General features: G+C 46.7%; 1 protein-coding gene across 1 annotated transcript in view; it reads right to left on the bottom strand.

Annotated features, from left to right (window-relative positions):
• COL23A1 (collagen type XXIII alpha 1 chain) overlaps window positions 1-18,415 on the bottom strand; it is a 190,985-nt gene that overhangs the window by 3,618 nt on the left and 168,952 nt on the right. The window contains exons 9-27 of the mRNA XM_074916332.1: window positions 13,025-13,141; window positions 12,531-12,566; window positions 11,993-12,019; window positions 11,544-11,570; window positions 10,405-10,449; window positions 9,768-9,830; window positions 8,414-8,458; window positions 7,829-7,906; window positions 6,165-6,218; window positions 5,337-5,381; window positions 4,778-4,867; window positions 4,339-4,410; window positions 3,538-3,579; window positions 2,643-2,669; window positions 2,138-2,209; window positions 1,991-2,044; window positions 1,696-1,722; window positions 1,144-1,197; window positions 384-470 (exon numbers count right to left, since the gene is read on the bottom strand). Coding sequence (XP_074772433.1) covers window positions 384-470; window positions 1,144-1,197; window positions 1,696-1,722; window positions 1,991-2,044; window positions 2,138-2,209; window positions 2,643-2,669; window positions 3,538-3,579; window positions 4,339-4,410; window positions 4,778-4,867; window positions 5,337-5,381; window positions 6,165-6,218; window positions 7,829-7,906; window positions 8,414-8,458; window positions 9,768-9,830; window positions 10,405-10,449; window positions 11,544-11,570; window positions 11,993-12,019; window positions 12,531-12,566; window positions 13,025-13,141 — 1,062 coding nt within the window. The remainder of the gene's footprint in view (window positions 1-383; window positions 471-1,143; window positions 1,198-1,695; window positions 1,723-1,990; window positions 2,045-2,137; window positions 2,210-2,642; window positions 2,670-3,537; window positions 3,580-4,338; window positions 4,411-4,777; window positions 4,868-5,336; window positions 5,382-6,164; window positions 6,219-7,828; window positions 7,907-8,413; window positions 8,459-9,767; window positions 9,831-10,404; window positions 10,450-11,543; window positions 11,571-11,992; window positions 12,020-12,530; window positions 12,567-13,024; window positions 13,142-18,415) is intronic.

Below are 18,415 nucleotides of genomic sequence, written 5' to 3'. Positions count from 1 at the left end.
CTGCATTGAGTTACTCCCTGATTTCAAATGTACTCAAAAGCCAGGCCGGCAGCTTCACCGGGGCACGCTATCTCCCGAAGAGCGTTACTGAAGCCCATTGTTCCTGACTACAATAAGAAGGTCTTTACACAAAGATTTTTTTATTTTTACTGCTGTGGCTTGCTCCCATCTGGCCAGTGAGGAGCCCTTACAGCGAGCAGTGAACTTCCAGCAGTGCAGATAAAACAAACCATTAAGAAAAGTGAGAAAACAATAACCATCTGCTCTGATTTACTGCAAAATAAAGAACTACCAAATCCTCCCTCCCTTTCCCTGGCTGCAAAACTGCATCTCCTTTTCAGTCCCGGCGACACGCGCTCAGATGAGTGAAATAAGAGACGTACCACGGGACAAGGCTGATCCAGTCCGGGAGGGCCTGGTTCCCCCTTCTGCCCTTTGGCTCCTTTTCTCCCCGGTATTCCTCGCTCACCCTGTTGGTACAACAGGAAAACATCAGGAACGGGAGGGGAAACACCTTGGCTTTAAATCACAGAGCACTTGCAGAGTCCCACACCTCACCCAGCGTAGGGGCATTTGCACTAGTATAACCTCAGCTAATTAAATCACTGTGAAAATCTTCAGTTAAAGCTAGGTAGAGATATTTTAATAGATAATTTTATAACAGAGTAACTAAATGACTGGTTTCTGTTAGAAACCAGGCTGGTATCTGACAGTAAGTGGGAACACCAGCTTCCAGCCACTGCCCTGCACTCAGCTGGGCTCCTGCCTCCAGCTGGGCACCCTCCCCCTTTATTTAAGGATCCTGGTAATAAAACTTTTGACTTGGATCCATTTTCAAGGTCTATAAACCAAAACCAGCAATTCTTTACAACCTGGAGGTGTCAGACTGCTCTGTTTTCCCACAATGGTTGTGCTGGTGGGGGACAGGCTTGCAGAAGGCATTTCCAAGTGAGTCGGAATTTACTGCGTGTCCTGCCTACACTGAGACCGTGCAAATACTTGTGCCCCAGAAAAGGCCTTACAGCAGTGACCTGAGAAACACTGCCAGGCTGGAGAGGGAGCCAGCACCCGGGGCATCACTGCCTGCCAAAAAAGAGCAGCCAGTCCTGCCCCCACGCATCTCCACAGCCATAGCACACTCACCTTCTCGCCTCTTTCACTTCTCTCTCCTTTCTCTCCTCTAAGACCTGGGAAACCCTATCATGATAATTGTGGGGGGGAGACAAAGGAGGTTTTTAAGTTTATCATGCAAACATCCCGGCATCTCAGTTCGACATAAGCAAATAACTAGCAATCAACCCGTCCTCCCATGAAGAATATGACATTTTCTTCCTGTTGACTTGGTATGTCAACAATTTCTTGGGAAAACTAGTGCTTTACCATACCCCATTAACGTTACAGCTATGAGGAATACTTGTTTCACTGAATCCAATACAAATATTCTCAGTTGGAAAGGAAAACCCCCAACGACATCTTTAGCTGAGCAGTCACTGCTGTGCAGTGGACGCAGTCCGGCAACTGGCCTGAATTAAGCCCTCTCCTACAGACATTGTTCCACAGGCTCCACGTTTAAGGGAAAGTAGCCTATATAGTGTTAGCTACATATTTTTCTGACAATCTTGAGCAATTTGATGGCCTTTACATGCATGTTGTTCATGTTTCTACATATTCACAATTCATGTTTTCCATACTCACATCCAATCCTGGCTCCCCTGGCTTTCCCTGCAGTTGTAAAAATAAAAATTAAGACATGCCACATTGAGTTTGGTGTTGCAGGTGAACTTATACCCAGTTGGTGAAATACAGTAGTGAGAGCACAGGTCCAACCAACAGCCCCTGGGGCTTGAGGGGAGCTCCTCGCCCCGTGTCAGGATAGTGCTGGTAAGCCCAGCTCTGCAGTTCTGGCTGGACCCACCGTGGCAGGATTTTACAACCCTTATTTTAGGGTTACACCACAACATCAACGCTCCTTTCCAACACTGATGATTACCTTCTCTCCTTTGGTACCGGGTAAACCGATGAGCCCTGGAGCACCCGGGAGACCCTTAAAGAAAAAAATGAAACAAGGCATTGGGACAGTTGCTCTAAGGCAGGTTTCTATCAACAGCCAGAAATGAGACATGGGAAAATGACTCACAACGGGTCCAGCATCGCCGTGGTCCCCCTTCTCACCGCTGTCACCTTTTTCTCCCTTTGCACCATCCAAGCCCTGCGTAAATGAAATGGCATCAACCAAGAAGACCTGGCAGCTCTGCCCAGGACAGCCACCCTGCGCATCCATCGCCTCCTACCACATCTCTGGGATGCTTAAACCCATGCTACTGTTAAGGTTTTCCTCTTGAAAGGACCATATAAGAAAACAGTTGAAAATAGAGGTTTAACCCTATGTGTTTGGAAACCCTGCATGTGCCGCTGGCCCTCAGGACTCTGTGCTGGAGGAAGATCTAAAAGTTGTAAATATGTTTGGAAGGAAAAATGGCTTGTTTTCCAAAACGCCAACTGCTGAACAGCACAACCAAGGGATGTGTTGTCACAAACAGTGACAAAAAAATCAGTCCCCAGAGCCAACAGGCCTTTGTGAGCCTGTAAATAATGCACTGTCAGCCTGAAAACAGTGGGTGACATTTAATTTATTGACTTACTTTAGGCCCCTGGATTCCTGGAGGACCCTGCAGGAAAGACAATGGTGCACTTGAAAAAACAGAATTTAAAACCAAACCCCGAAGTTCACTTCCCAAAACATTTCTTGCTCAAATTATGGGCTGACAATGGCCAAGTATTTCTTTTCAAGACAGGTGGCAGTTTCTTTGGTTCTCCGACGTCAAATCAGGGGGGGAGAGGAGCTGAAAAAGGACTGCTTTGCGTAACTCGCAACAATAAAGCTCTGCAACACGAGCCTTGGGGAGCGAGTGCTGCAGGAGCTTTGCCAGCTCCGGAGGGCAGCACCCTGCCACCGCGGCCCTCCGAGCCCAGGCAGGGCCAGGGGTGCTTCCCGGGTTATAAACGCTGCCTGGAAAGCCACCTGGTTTTGAAGTGCAGTCTCTCAAGATGCACCTTAGACACATCAGAGGCATCCAGACTTTCTTGATGCCCTTGACAGCTCCTCAGCCTTTTGGAACATCATCGGTACTAAACACCATGGGGATCTGCATCAAAAATGCTCAGCCTGCTCCTCACCACCTGCTTCCTCTCCTACTGCTATTGATGGCAAAAATTGAGCAACTTGGGCAAATTTGTGGGAATACAGGCACCATCATGGGGGGAAACAGGTTTTCCCATCCCATAAGATTTTATCTTTTCCCCACTCCAGGCACCAACTTGGATATTTGCAAAACATGTCACAAATGCTGACACCTTCCTAGATCAGGTGCATCCATCTCTGGATCCAGAGACAGCACCCAACACTGTAGCTTTTCCCTGAATTTTTCCCCAGATTCACAGCAGCCCACAGCGATTAAGCAGAGCAAACCACCCTCATCCTTAACTAATCCCATGTGATAGCAAATCTGCATCACAAGCCGCTTTCCAGAGTCCTACCATAGGGCCAGGTAATCCGGGGGGTCCAGGCTCAGGTATGATCTGCAGAAGGGAATTAAACACCACATTAACGGGACTGAGCAGAGAGAAGACAGAATGGAAACCTCACATGGCCCAGAATCATGATTTGATGCTCTCTGATGTAATGGCTTTAATAAAAATATCTGCTAATTAATGAGTTGCTTGTAAGATTTATAAATAAATGAATCTTAATAAGTAGATGAATCTAGATTAGTAGATGAATCTAGATGAATCTCTCTGAAATGAGAGGTGTGACCCATGTTACTCAGGGCACTTGCTAGCTGCAAAATGAATGTAACAGAAAAAAAAGGAATTTTCTGCACAGACTGGAGGAAGCCAGTCTTTTTTTTAATTGAAAAAAAAAAATCAACAACAAAAAAACCCAACAGATTAGAGCTCTCATCATTAATAAAAAACTATAAAAACCCACTTTTTTTTTTTTTTTTAAGCAAAAGGTGAGAATATGGAGAAAAGGATGCAGAAATCCTATAAAACTGCAAGGAGCCCAATTATGTTTTTAGAACAATCTGTAATTTTAACAGCAGTATCCAATACCTCAACCATAAATGCAAAATCTAAAGGAACTTTGTGGTGCCAGGTGTACAAAATGTTCTGCCCTAACAAATAAACCTCATTCAGACACAAGTTCTTGCAGGAAGGAGTTGGGTTTTGCTCCCCTCTGCTACACTGATGGATACAGAACCAGTGGTTCCAGCCTGCACACCCCAATTTTGCCCAATCATGCATCATGGAAGAAGCTTTACATGGCCAAGATCTTACGTGATTATTCTGCAAACACGGTGACCCGGTGTCTCCTTTTTCTCCTTTGTCTCCTTTTGGCCCTTCTGCTCCCTAAAAGATAAAAATATATCACTGATGTGGTATGTCTTCCAGGAAAGCAAAAACGAGAAAAAAACCCCAAACATTTGTCTTTCTCTAAACTCCAGCCTTGGATCAAGCAAAGCTTATGTTCATCCTCTGGGGACCCTGAGAAAAGATTTTCTCCTCCTTGCTACCAGCTTAGGTAGCCTTCTGACCAAGCCGTTAACATCATTAGCAAAGAAAATTCAAAGCTCCCGCATCCTCCAGCTCCGCAGTAACACGGTGTGGACAGGCCATTGCTTAAATCAGCAAACCTGGCCATATTCTCACCATCTGCACAAATTGATATATTAAAGAACACAGCAGCAGACATACAAAGACAGAAAGAGGGACGTACCGGTGGACCCGTTAAGCCCATTTCTCCCGTCTCTCCTTTCTGTCCTGTGATCCCTGTACTGCCCTGGTCACCCTTTGCTCCTTTGGGACCCTGGAAGTTTACAGAAAACAACTTAAAACTGTTAAGTCACTCCCGCACAACAGCCATTTCTGCCTTTCCACTGTTCCTCCCCATGTCACAGCACGAGCTCACAAAAACATGTTTTAACATTAAAATTTACACATGCCAATTTTGCAGGCGCAGCAGAATTTGGCAGGGATTGCAGTCATTTAGGGTTGGGAAGGTTTACGACAAAATTTGAGACAGTGTCTGAGGAACCACTCGTAAAAGGAGTCCCTTTAACTCGGCAGATGTGGCCGCGAGCAGCATCTGCGTGCTCATGGCTGAGCTTGGGGCCACAGGCAAAGGGCAGTTAATTGAGGGACATTATGGCACAGAGCTTGCTCCTGGCAGGCCGAGATTTGCTTTTCATGGTGACAGCTCTCACAGACACACAAGTAAACTCCTTTTTAACTCAGCTCCCACAAGGTCTCGCTCGATCCAGCCATGCCCCACGCACCTTTTCACCATCTAGTCCAGGTGGACCCGGCAAGCCCAGCTCTCCCTGAAGCAACATAAAGAAAGGGGAGCCCACGGTAAATTAAATCAGGAAATTATCTCAAAAAAACCATTTTTCAAGGAAATGAGTTATTCATGTGTATCAGCTGTTGTGGTTATGGGTTTACCACTGCCAGGCTCAGGAGCAGCAGCAAAGAGGTTTCAGTGATGTGCCAGCATCACCGGCTCGGCTGAATTTGGGTGACACAGAGACCTCGAGAGGCACCAAGATCCTGCCACATCCTGTTCTTCTGAGAAACATTTTTCTGTAGGTTGAATTCTTCTCTTATGGAAACTACAGGCTGACTGTAGGTTACTGGCTATTGCTTGAGAAGCAGGAGGACAGAGCAGTCCTGCTCGGACAGGGTGCCGGGGCAGCACGCGGGGAGGGTGGGATGGAGGGCGGCTCAGCACAGCTTGAGGGACTGCCAGCCCCTCCTCACAACTGCTGCTCCCATTTACTTCTGCCTCTTGCCACATGCAATGAGGAAACCTCAGAGGGGCTGGGATTTCATCCATCAGGTGTGGGACCGGGAGTGGATTTGTTTCTGGGACAGCATCCTCCAGAAGAGGTTGGAGACCAGAGACAGGTTAACAAAACGTTGACTTTTGGGTGAAAACTTCCATTTTCAGCTTGAGAAAGTGTTAAATAATATTTCCTTTACCACATGTAGTAGTCTCAAACCCCATAGCTAGCATCACCTGCCTTATTCTGGCTTGGGAAACACTTGCTACATGGAAAGCTGCTAACGGCCACGTCGCTCTCTAGGAAACACTGTGTTGGGCTCACCTTGGGACCTGGAGCACCTTGGGGGCCTGGTGGCCCTGGGGGACCCGGTGAACCCTGAAACACAGCAAACAGACCAGACACGAGCATGACTAATGCAAATATGGCACACAACCCTCTTGCTCTTGGGGATGAGCTGGGAGCAGCGCTCAGCTGTCATCTACAACAGCCACTGGTGTGACTGGGGTTGCCCAAACACTACGATGAGCTCAGAGGACACAAAGGGACCCGAGGGCCCCTCTGGCACAGGGGATGTTCATGCAAAAGAAAACAGCCAGTGCTAGCTGGGTACACAGGTGCAGCAGTACGGGTGTTATGAGGCAAAATGCCTTTAGCCAGAGGTGTGACCCCAAATCTGGTGATCTCTTCTTGCATTCTCCCCCCTCCAACAATCTGGCCTGGGGAAAAGCATCCTGCTAAAAACAGCGACAACCAGCTGGGGAGGTGCAATTAAAGAGGGAAAACGAAGGGGTTTGTGTGAGCACTAACAGCAGGAAAACCTTGCACACTTAAATAAACTGTTTTTCCTGGGCACTGCTGGGTGCAGAGACAGTGAACTGCCTTGAGAGGAACAAATATTTTGCAACTTGCAAATTATCTCGAACAGCAAAACTCACGGTCTCACAAAGCTGAAAACCAAAACTGTGTCCTATTCTCAAGCACCTTTTTCCACGAGTGCATGCTCAAATACTGTTACGTGTAATCACTCTGGAGGCCGTGCAAAGCCAAAGCTCTGTCCGTGAGACAGGTTCAGTGCGCAAACACCGAAAACAGCTAATAAGCAGGAAAATGGCAAAGGTAGCGAGGTTCAGTGACATGTCCCTTGGCAATCTGCGTGCAGCACACAGGACAAGGTCTGCGCCCAGCAGATGAAGCCTCCAGACATTTGACAGAGCCTCTCCCACCACCACACTCCACAAAGCCCACTCACAAAGCTGCATGCCGTGCAGACGTCTAGCAAACAGTAATTACCACCACTTTGTGTATCCCTGCAGCCTGTTATAAAACAATTAGGATGGTTCTCAAATGTGTCAGTAATTAAGTGTTTATTCTGTTTGGCTTCTTTCGTCACAATGAAAATGGCAGGGCACTGCTCGGTGGGGCAGGTTAGGGCTCGGGCACCATTTCCCTTCCTCCTGCATCCTGACCACTGCTCGCAGAGAAAACCACCCCAGAGGACGCGCAGTGAACACCTCAGCTCTGCACCACGCAGATGCTATATGATGATGGTGATGATGGCATCCCTCTGCCATCAGCACCCTGGGCCTTCGCTGTCCTGGTGGCAATAACACCCCGCAGCCCGCAGTGTTTGTCATTTGGCTGCTCACACTCATTGCATCAGCTTTTCATATGTCGTGGGCTGCGTCGGGTTGCTTGTACCTGCAGAATATTAACTCACGTGCCACAGCTGGATCCCACAAGACTGAGCCTGAGTTTACAGCCTCATGTTTTGCCACCGTTTTTGCTGGTACTTCCCAAATATCCTCAGCCCACAGATGCAATAAGCAATTCCCTCCCAGCCAGCTTTGTGCTGAGACTGAGATCTCGGGAAGAAGTAGGAAAGGGACAGACAAGGTGCCACAACATCACTGTGGCAGAGCTCAGCAGTTTTTCAGTCCTTCCCCATTAACCCACAGGAACTGACACGGCCTTGGTGCGGGGCTTACCTTGAGCGCGTCCAGGATTCGGCCGTCATAGTCGATCACTACAGTGTCACCCTGTTCCCCTTTCAGGCCGGGGGGACCCTACAAGCGGGGACAAATCCTATGTAGTTTTTGCAGCATCTGAGAAGCATGTGGTATGAAAGCAAAGACCTGACACCCAGGTGTTGGGGGATTATCACCTTACAAATGCCATTGATTTAATCAATTCCTAGTCTGACAGCTGTAACTGTCATCCAACCAAGCCTCAAAAGGGCATAAATTTGTGTAACAGAGAAGTGCATAGAAATCCTCACTTGATTGCGCCTATTCACAGCTTCCTTCTTGGGGGAAAAAAAAAAAAGGGTCACAGGATGGTCATATTGATAAGAAAATTGGACTTGACTGCATTTCCCAGAGCTATCTCCTGTGGCAGCAATCAGTACCTCCATAAAGCTTTGTTTAAATATGCACCATCTCTATTTTCTCGCACTGAACTGATTCTGAAGCAATTCAACCACATACTACACAGAAAGAGCTGGTGGGGAACAGCTCAGGTCGAGACAAATACGTGACTCCAAACTGAAAAAGCAAAACCCTGAACATCCATACCCGGGGTCCGATGGAGCCAATTCCTCCCTTTTCACCAGGTTCACCCTGAAAATCAAAATCACATTTTTGGTTGAAAGAGACCAAGGAAAATATAGGATATTTATCTTAAAAATATTGTAACTGCTTGAGATGCCAAGGTATGTTTTGGATTAAGGTAAAGTATGGCACCAACAAGGAACTGCTTTTCCTAGTGAAAACATAGATTTGACTTCAGATCAAATATATTTTGCAAAAAAGAATGTTGGTGTGAGCTAGCTGACAGTAAGAAAATGTCCCATCGCAGAGGGAGCAGAACGGCCCGCTCGGGGCTGAGCTCCCCGTATCGGGATGTGCTGTGCCACTCTCCAGCTCCACACTCCACTCTGAGCCTGCCAAGCTCCCTTCTCTTTGTGCTGAAGTTCCACATGTCTCTCTCTTCGCTTTAGGCTGAATTTTGCATGTGGAAAATTCAGCGGACACATTTAAACCATTTTTGTGGGTGAGTTTAAGGAAAAGGGCCATGCCAATTCTCCTCACCCCGCCCCCTCCCTTTGTTTTTTTTGAAAGTTGGAAAGATTTTGGAAAGCTGTAGTACACTCACAGCAAGTGACTTGAAATTCAGTTTAGGATTCAAAAATGTACCTTTTGCCATACCCATAGAAATCCATTTGCTGGCCAAATTAAAGCCCTCCGAAAATAAAAAATGGTATAAACACAAAGACTGTCCATAGGAAAACTCAATTCAGCAGATCCCAGGGGAAAAAGCCAGCACTGCTACTATGGTTTTAGAAAAAAAAAAATGGCTATGGGTCACCTGAGCCCACATTTCTTCATCATATACAGTTTCTTGCCCAACAAGAAGCCATGGCTGTTTGATACAGAAAACACAACTGGATACAGATCCTACTAAATAAGAAGCAGCTGAGGAAAGAAATAACGGCCCGCAAATGCTGTCCGGTTCTCGTCATCACCACTTAACATATCAAGACTGTCTTATTGCATTTCTTGGCAGTTATGAAGGTCACTGGGACCGGATGGCACGTAAGTGCTCTGGGCTTTGAAGCGACACCACAGCCACCAGTGCATCAGATCAAAATGCGATCAGAGGTTTAGCTCTCTCGGGGAGAAAGAGCCAATTCAATGAAAACCATGCAAGGAGACTATTCTAAAAACTCTTATACTGATCTCTACTTGAATCCAGCTTTCATTAAATCGCCAGGAAAAGGGAAAATACTTCTTAACATCCCCCTGTTTTGTTTCAATTTGGGCATTTTATGAGCCTTTTAGAAGGCAAAGGCCTAAAACACCTGCTCAGCTGAAACCCTGTTTCTCAACAGAGCTGTGTCCAGCTCCTGGCTAATGGACTTTCATTTACCTTGGGTCCTGGCAAGCCATCTGTGCCATTCTCTCCCTTGGGACCCACGCTTCCTTTTTCTCCCTGAAAACATGACAATTTAGACAAATGCTAGGATGGAAAATATATTTCTTCAGGTTAGAAGTTTCTCGCTTTATCTTTACTTTTACATACAGGAGTGAGCAAAGCTCTGCTTTTAGCCTGAAATGCGTCGTGTTGCCTAGGTGCAAAAAGGGAAAGTTTTAAGATAAAAATGAAGATTTCAGGCTTACCAGTTTGGCTGCAGGTGGTGTGTTCAGCCCCAAAACCATAGGAGAGCCCGCTGCACCCTGATCTGGGCAGTGCAAACCCACATCCTGAACCTCAGCCCTGGGCCACCCCCAGCAACACTCCCCCCCAATTTGCTTCTGTGAGAGGAGCCTCCACGTGGCAACTCTCTGCCACAGTCAACAAGTTGTGTTTGCAGATGTCTTCTGGGTAGAGCTACCGTGGCAGAGGGTTGGGTTATACTTCTCTTTCTCATTTTTTTTCGTTCTTTTCCACATCAGGGGAGAAATGTGCTTCTCAACCTGCCCCAACTGTGATACTGTGCCAAGAAACCAGATAGCAAAAGATGCTGCCAAGCACGTACATCAGGTGGGCACAGAGCAGAACATACCTTAGGGCCCATAAGTCCTGGTTCCCCAGGGATCCCATCATCACCCTGATGAAATAAAATACAAAAAGCGAAATACAAAGAGCTTGCACACACTTATCATTAGGATCCAACACAGTACTGGAAGCCGCTGAGTGTTACACAGACCTCAGACCCACTCGGGTTTGCAGGAGGCTGGGAGAAAGCTGCAGCCCAGGAGGCTCCAGCATGGCCCCCTGCTCCCACCCAGCTCTGCCTCTGCCTCCCCTGCTTCTGGGGAGGTGGATGGGCATCTCCCAGAATTTGCTTACAGCAGGCCCTGGGAAAGGTGTTCTCTCACCTCTAACAGAAATTAAATATTTAATCCATTTAAGCTTTTTGTGTCCCAAAGACCTCCTGCAAGCTGCCACCCATTCTCATGGCCTACACTGCAAGTCATCAGTGTGCCCATCTGCCAGGAGGAGATTTTTCTTGTTTCATTTGTCACGCTTTGTGGTTCTCCTGAAGAGGGCAACTTTACTGGCCCAGTTACGGATTTTTTTTAAGGCAAATTCTAGCCTGAAAAACATCCGTGGCCATGTCTGTTTGGGGGCAAAACAGTAAGAGGGAAAGGCTGAGCCCTGTCAGTGCTTTGGCACCAGCTAAAGGCAGTGATTTATCCGCTACTTGATGGCACCACCAGAAGAAAACGTGGGGAGCTTGGACACATGAATCTTCCGCAGTCTTCAATGCCCAACCCAAGCAGTGTGCCTGTCCTTAAGAGAGTGGGCAATCCCCATGAGACCGAGGTACTGTGCAGCGATGCCCAGCCCAGGAACCCCAAACCCATCCCGGGGACCCTGGGCAGATAACAGCCTCCAGGCACTTCCCAGTTCAGCTTGAATTATTGGAGTGAAAGGGCTCAAGACCTACTGCTTTGTTTGGCATTTGCTATTTTATTCTTTGTCTATTGGGCAGATGTGATTGCAGCTTCTGGCTTGCTTGCCGTAATGAAAACCAGGCTGCAGACACAGCTGTGCCCATGCTTCAGGGTCACATGGGCAAGAAACCCCAGGGAACACAAGGAAGGGCTCAGGATGACCATGGCTTCTCCATCACTCTCTGGCAATAGTTTCCCTAGTCAAGCACCAAGCAAAGCAATTAAGAAATATACACAATTTTACCTTTTTCCCTTGGATGCCAGTCTCACCCTTCAACAGCAACAAACACAGAGAAGGAAGAAGTTTAGGGACATAATAAATAAGACCAATTCTATGGATAGTCAAAATTAATTGTAAAATTAAAATATTTGGCTTGTGTTGATCATCTTTATCCCCACTAAAATGCAAGAAAGCACACAGCCACAGCACACCAGCTTCCAGCTCCCCGTGGCTCCCTCCACCCCCATTTCAAGGTACTAACACAGGCAGCGGTTGTAATATTGAACAGACAATTCAGATATTTGCAGCTCCAAGTCAATGTCTAACACAAAACCTTAGAAACGTTGTATCTAATATATATATAGATGAAAGTCCAGTGCAAAATATGTATATTCATCTCCACTCCCCTTATGCAGCAGTATTTCAAGAATTCATATTAAAATTAGACAGATAAAAAATTCCTTATTACCTACCTTTGGTCCTGGAGGTCCCCTGGCACCCTGTTGAATGTAAGAGTAGTTGATATACTTGTTTGACAATAGAGTATAACAGGATAAAAGCATTTCCAAGAGTACTTTCATTCCCATGAAAAAAAAAATTACACAGATGCCAACTTCTCGTCTTCCCTTACAAATACAGCCATAAGTTCTCTATGTTCCCAAGTAAGTAATAAATATTCTTCTACAGTCTACGTATTTTATGTATAATAAGCACCTTTTTCTCCAACCTAGACCTTAGTAGATTGGAGTTACAATGCCAGGAGGCTTCAGGGGCGCAGAAGTGGGGACACAGGAGCAGCACATCCCTCCAGAGGAACCAAGGGGACAAAGACTGACCTCTCTTCTCCCCAGGGCACAGGTACCCCTGGACAAACATCCATTTTAGGACATCTGTAATTTCCCATGAGGTTTTTTTTTGGCCTCTATAGGCAATGACACAAAATCACTTGCTGCAGTGAGCTGAAAGGCGATGTGAAGTGAGGGGGCACAGATGCTGCTGGGCAATACTAACCACAGGGCCATCCTCTCCTGGCTCGCCTTTGAAACCCTGCAAAAAAATAAAAAGGCCAGTGTTGAAACTATTACCCCTCATTCTTCAAAATGCTCAGCAATAATCAGAATGTTCAGCAACATTGCATTTTGGCCTATTTTTTTTATTAAATGAATTGCCAGTGATCTGGGTATTTTTAACAGGTCATCTGAAGGCTAGAGATCAGGGGAGAGATCTCTGGGCTCTCTGAGTTACAACCAGCACCTGCAAATAGATGCTCCAAGTCTAGCTCTTTGCTCTAAAACTGAAGACGGAAGTTTCCCTCCTGCTCCCCTGTCCCCATGCCCCAAAGCTTTGCTGTATGAGCAGCCATCAGGGCCCAACCGCTGGCTCAGGCTGGGGACCCAGCAGTTGGGGTGGCAGCACCAGGGAAGGGGACACCCCCTTCACCCTCCTCTCCCTCACTGGGCTGGGAACTGCCTGGCCTGCGCTCGCTGTGCATCTCCCATCCTTACAGGGGGGCCTGAAGGTCCTCTTGGGCCATCTTTTCCCGTGTCACCAGGAGGCCCCCGGGCACCTGGGGGTCCTGGCGGACCAGGAGGGCCAGTGGCTCCATCTCGACCTTGATCGCCCTGGAAGAAGTTCACACAGACACGGTGAGACAAAGTGGCATTGGCAAGCCGTGGCAGCGGGATGCCTGCAGCACAGGCATGGCATCCCTCTGCCATCAGCACCCTGGGCCTTCGCTGTCCTGGAAAAAATTAATTACAGCTACCAGTTGGGAAGGCTGGGAGCTCATGGCTGCTTCACGCCCTTTGGGTCTGGTTCCTGAACCAGGATTTTGCTCAATGCCTTCCAACAAGGTTTTATATCATTAAGTCCTTGCCCAGTGACTGTCTGCATGGGAAACACCAATTCGACAGTACCCAGAACTAACTCAGACCCAACAACATGCTGGCACAGAGCATGCACACACTTCCATAGCTTAGTGACCACAACAACAAAAAACAAAACAAAACAAAGTAGTGCTTAGTAGTATCATTTAAATACAGCCAAGGTCATACATTAACATCCAGCATAGCTCATACTTGACATTGCTTGGATGCAAAGAAAAAAGCAGCAGCTGTATCTCATGCGATTGTGAAGATTTGGTAGGTGCTCACTCCGGGGCGGGGGGTGGTGGGGGGAGCACCCCGCAGGGCTCCATCACCCAGTTATCAGCTCCCGACCCCCCGCCAGCCACCACCGCCCAGCCCCGGGGCTGTGGCCGGGCACATCCATGTGTCTGCACAATGGAAAGCCTCACAGAAAGGCCATCTCGTAAATCTTTTAGCAACATCTGGAAGGGTTACCACCGAGGCAGCACGAGGACTGTATTTAATATGTGGTCCACCCTCAAATCGGGGACAAGTGTGGGATTTTTCAGAAGTCCTTAAGTGACTTAGCAGCACAAATCCCACGGCCTTTCAACAAGATCTGTGCTCCTAAATCACTTGCATCGTTTTTAAAAAAGTCCTATTGCAAATGCTGAACACTGCATCCAATTATGTCAAGAGTCTCCCACTGAATTTTGCCTAATTAAAACATCACGTTTAGCATACATGGATTTAGACAACACTAGTTTTAATGCACTTTATTGACAATACCAGCACTGTTCATATGAACATTTATAACACTTTGCTGCTTGATGCCCCCTTCCTACAATCCTAAAAATTCCCACAATCCTAAACCCCATCCATTTTATGTCTCCTTTGAAAAAACTCTCCCTAATTTCCAATGGGGTTTCACTCAAGCGTGAAGCCACGGTTGTGACAATTCAAAATAGCAATAGTGCGCTATCAGCCAGAAAAAAAAAAAAAAGAAACAAAAGCAACTCGAAGAATCACAGCAAGCCAGAAGCAGCAGATCCGATACATCTACCTTGAGCACTCGTCGGCTAAAGACAAGCTGATCGTTAGCCAGAAATCCATGATTGAGCTGGGGAAAAACCATCTAGCCAGGTGAAGTGGGAGGCAGAGGAGGAAAGAGCAAGAATTTAAGATGAAAGCACAGCAGCAGAATGAGTTTTAAAGGCTGTAACAATGTATAACAATTTTAATTCGATAATTAATTGATGCACGAAGAGGAAATAACCTAGGTAGCCAACAGGGGTTGTTCTGATACTCTGGAGCTTGGTAAGCAGTAAACAGACAAAGGGAAAACAAGTATCTTTTCATTAGTTTACTGCACAATAGGACATTCAAAGCAGCTGGGGTACAGAGGATTCCCCTACTGCAGGGCTCTCTGCAGAATAAAGAGCATTATTCCAGTAAACCCCACAGGGTATATATCCCAGCATTTCTCCTGAGACCAAATATTATGGTTTTTTTTCAGAGGCTAAAATGAACACTGATGTACTCCCCAGCCTGCAAAATGCAGATAAATCTCTCAGATTTATACGATGCAAAAACAATGTATTCAGACCATGTCAGTAGCCATTGCTATTGTCTTTTAGCCTTGCCACTTACCTATCTAGGGAGAAGCAGTAAGACATTTCCTTTCTCAGGACACTGCTTGCGTCTCCCTTTCCCCCGTCCATCCCTGCGCACTCCATAGAAGGACCAAAGGGATGGAGCAAAGCCATGAGAAACCCCGTGGGAACACACAGCACATCCTCCATAAGGGTTTCGGAGGGTTTCTAAGGAACAAACCCCTTTTCCAAATTGCCCAGGAAGCTTTTAAACCTTTCACACAAATAACAGATAATCCTGAAACTCAGTTTTGGGGTAAATATTGCATAGGCAAAGCCACCTCCTGCCCACCCTCTCAGGACAGGCTTAGCAGGAGGCATGCACAGGTACATCAAAGCACTGATGTTTTAACACAGTCATCTCAGAAAGGGAGGGGAAAACCAAAATCAGATAGAAAAAAAAACTAGTCAACCCTGGAAAATAAACCCCTCCCAAGGATTTTTTTTTTTTTCAAGCTGTAGAGAGAGGCTTTAGCTCAACCCTCACTTGAATACAAGCATTCTGGGGAGGAACAATGCTGAAATCCTGAGATTTCAAAAGCCCAAGATGATGCCACATTGAAGTTAATGGGGACACAGAGCCCTTGCACTTGGCCAGGCCATCCAGATACTACAGAAACCACCAAAAAGGCTCTACTGAGAACAAAGGGGTTTGGGGCAGTCCCAAAGGACCTAGTTTTATGGCTTTTGATGTGCGTGAAGATACACAAGAGCATTAAGTGGGATTTTCAGTAAAGTCCAAGGAGCCAGACAGGAACTGAAAGTTTCTTCTTATCCCTCAGATTGCTGAGCACCATCCACACCTTCCAAGCACAGCCCTATCTGTTTTAATGTGCAATGACAATTTGCATTTGCTCCAAGGGCAAACACGCCATATCCCACCAAATCCAGTCATCATAGATTTAATTTTAAACAATCCCTGTTACAGATGGGCCCACGAAACCTGAACAGCCCTGAGGGCCATCAAATACAGAGACACTATCTCTGGCCCAAGAAATGTCCAGGCCATAGATAACCAGGCTCCAGAAAAGCAACTGTGTGATGGAGTTACATGTTCCTGCTCCATGTTTACACTCTCCCAGTGCATCTGGTCACAGGGCACTGGGCTAACTGGTCACTGGGTCCGATCCTGTGTATCAATGGAGTCGTAGAGCACAGAAACCTTGAATACTGGCAATCTCCAGCTTTAGAGTACTCAATTTAGCCATTTCAACATAATGTTCCAAACCAAGCAAACAAATAAAATAATAATAAAAAAAAGAATTATCCATAGATGTCTCTGTTGACTGTCAATGTGAGCTCTGCAGAACTCTTTCTGTGCTGAGTTTTTATCTACAGCATGAGCTTGGCAAGCACTTATATTTTTGCAGAAAGTTAAAAAGAAAAAGCTACTTTTCCATTTGCAGCTGGAACTCCAGCCTGTCAATGTAGAGCCAGTTCAGCCACGCTACTGTTTAGTCCCACAGCAGCTGAGGATACAGCTACAGATGCTACTGGTGCCACCTCCACCAGTGCTGGCCGTGGAGCAGGAGTGTGCTGCATTGTCCACTGGAGACAAGAGCATTTCTCTCACAAGTTGAAGCCCTTTTTCTCCCTCTTGAGAGCAAACCCGGCCCTGCTGCCACAGACGGTGTGCATCCACTAGCCCAGATGTGCAAAGATTCATCAATCCCATCATTTGTCTGAACATCTGAACTGTCAGTAAGAACAAGATCACCCAAGCTAAGGTAATAAATCCAGAGTGGTCAGCCCGGTGCCAGTTCAGGAAGCGAGTCTGGTTTCTAAAACCAGTCCTTTTCAGAAGTGTAGCGATGTATTTGATTTTAAGAGAGAAGTACAGGCACAAATATCAGGGCACAGCAGTCCCACCCTTGGCAGCATCCTGCTTCAACTCCCTCTTTCCTCTCCAGAACAGAGGGAATCTGTTCTTGGTTTCTCCCTGTGAATACACCTATATGTATTTTGTCAGTGTATTTGCTTTTGTTTATTCCCTATCCTGGTTAGGTGAGGCTGTACAACAGTCTCCCCGATGCCATGTGCAAGAACTACCATTCAGAGCCTAAGACAACCCAATGTGAACTCCTTCCTCAGCTCTCCAAAATCACTCTCCAACATCTGCATTAGGCACACTCAGATGTGCAATAATCTCTTTTTTGTCCACGCTGGTGGCAGGTGTTTATTGTAGACAAAGAGAGGCAGCACACACAAGCTTATTCCATAGCTAACCCAGTCCCTCCAAAGTCACCCCAAGCATTATTCTCTTTTCATCTGTCATTCCTAATGGTGATATTTTTGCGCTGACACGGACTATCCCCACTCCACTGCCCATAGACACACACGTTTATGAGGGAGGCAGCACTGGATATATTCCTAGTTATTTATTCTCCCATTGATGCGATGACTTGCTGCGATACATCTTTCAAAATCAGCTAAACAAAGCCACCACTGAAACTTGAGGAAGAAGAAAGATTAAACTAGGAAATAAAAAAAATCATCTGGGCCAGATGGTATTAAGAAGCTTCATATCCAATCCACAACCCGGAGTGTCTGAAGACATAAAGGAAGATATTTTCAAAGCCAGGCACCAGTTGTTAGAACTGCTTGTGCATGGCTTTGCCAGGCTTGTTTCTCCCCCTTTCCTCTCAAATTGTTTTTGAGCCGCCTTCTTACTCTTGTGCAAAAAGACATAAATAAAAGTAAAGCAAAAGCTGGACAAATGCAGATCAGGAGAAAAAAAAAAGCATGTATTTTTATTGGTAGATTAAAACGTAGGACAAGTGTTACCTTGGGAGCTGGCACCCATCCCTGCGAGTCCAGATAGAGCTCAACCCCAGAGCATCTCCTGCAGTGCAACGAGGAGCCACGGCAGGAGGTGGGTTCTGTGTTACTTGGCAGCACAGTCTGCAGGGGCTTTGGAGCCCGAGCAGCATCTCCTCTGGCATCGCCCGACTCGCCAGCCAGCAGTCATTCACAGCCCTGGCCAAGGAGCGAAAACTCACGCCCATGTGCTACTGAATCACCTCTTAAAGCCTTTTCTGAGTACATGGGCGGGCACTTAGACAAAGTTAGGACCTTTTGCTGAGCCCCTCCTTAGCCATGGAGGGCATAAATCTATCGGAGAAGTTTTAGGGGCTCTCAGAGCCCAAGAGTGACATTTCTGAAGGCACCCAAGGTGGTTGGGAGCTGCTTCAGAAAATGACACCAACTTCAAAAACTGACTTAACAGCTTCTAAGGGAAAAAAGGAAAATCTCTCTGAGGCATCTCTGCCCAATGTTAACCACTGAGGTCCTGGCTACACTTCCAGCAACCGCATCTAAACTGACCAGCCAACTCTCGGATGCCAGCTCTGAATCTGCCCCAACGCCAACATCCCAGCATATCCCCACCGGGGGGCTT

The sequence above is a fragment of the Athene noctua genome, chromosome 12 (assembly GCF_965140245.1).
Source record: "Athene noctua chromosome 12, bAthNoc1.hap1.1, whole genome shotgun sequence".
In the NCBI taxonomy this organism is placed as follows: domain Eukaryota; kingdom Metazoa; phylum Chordata; class Aves; order Strigiformes; family Strigidae; genus Athene; species Athene noctua.
This window is presented reverse-complemented; position numbering and strand designations above follow the sequence as displayed.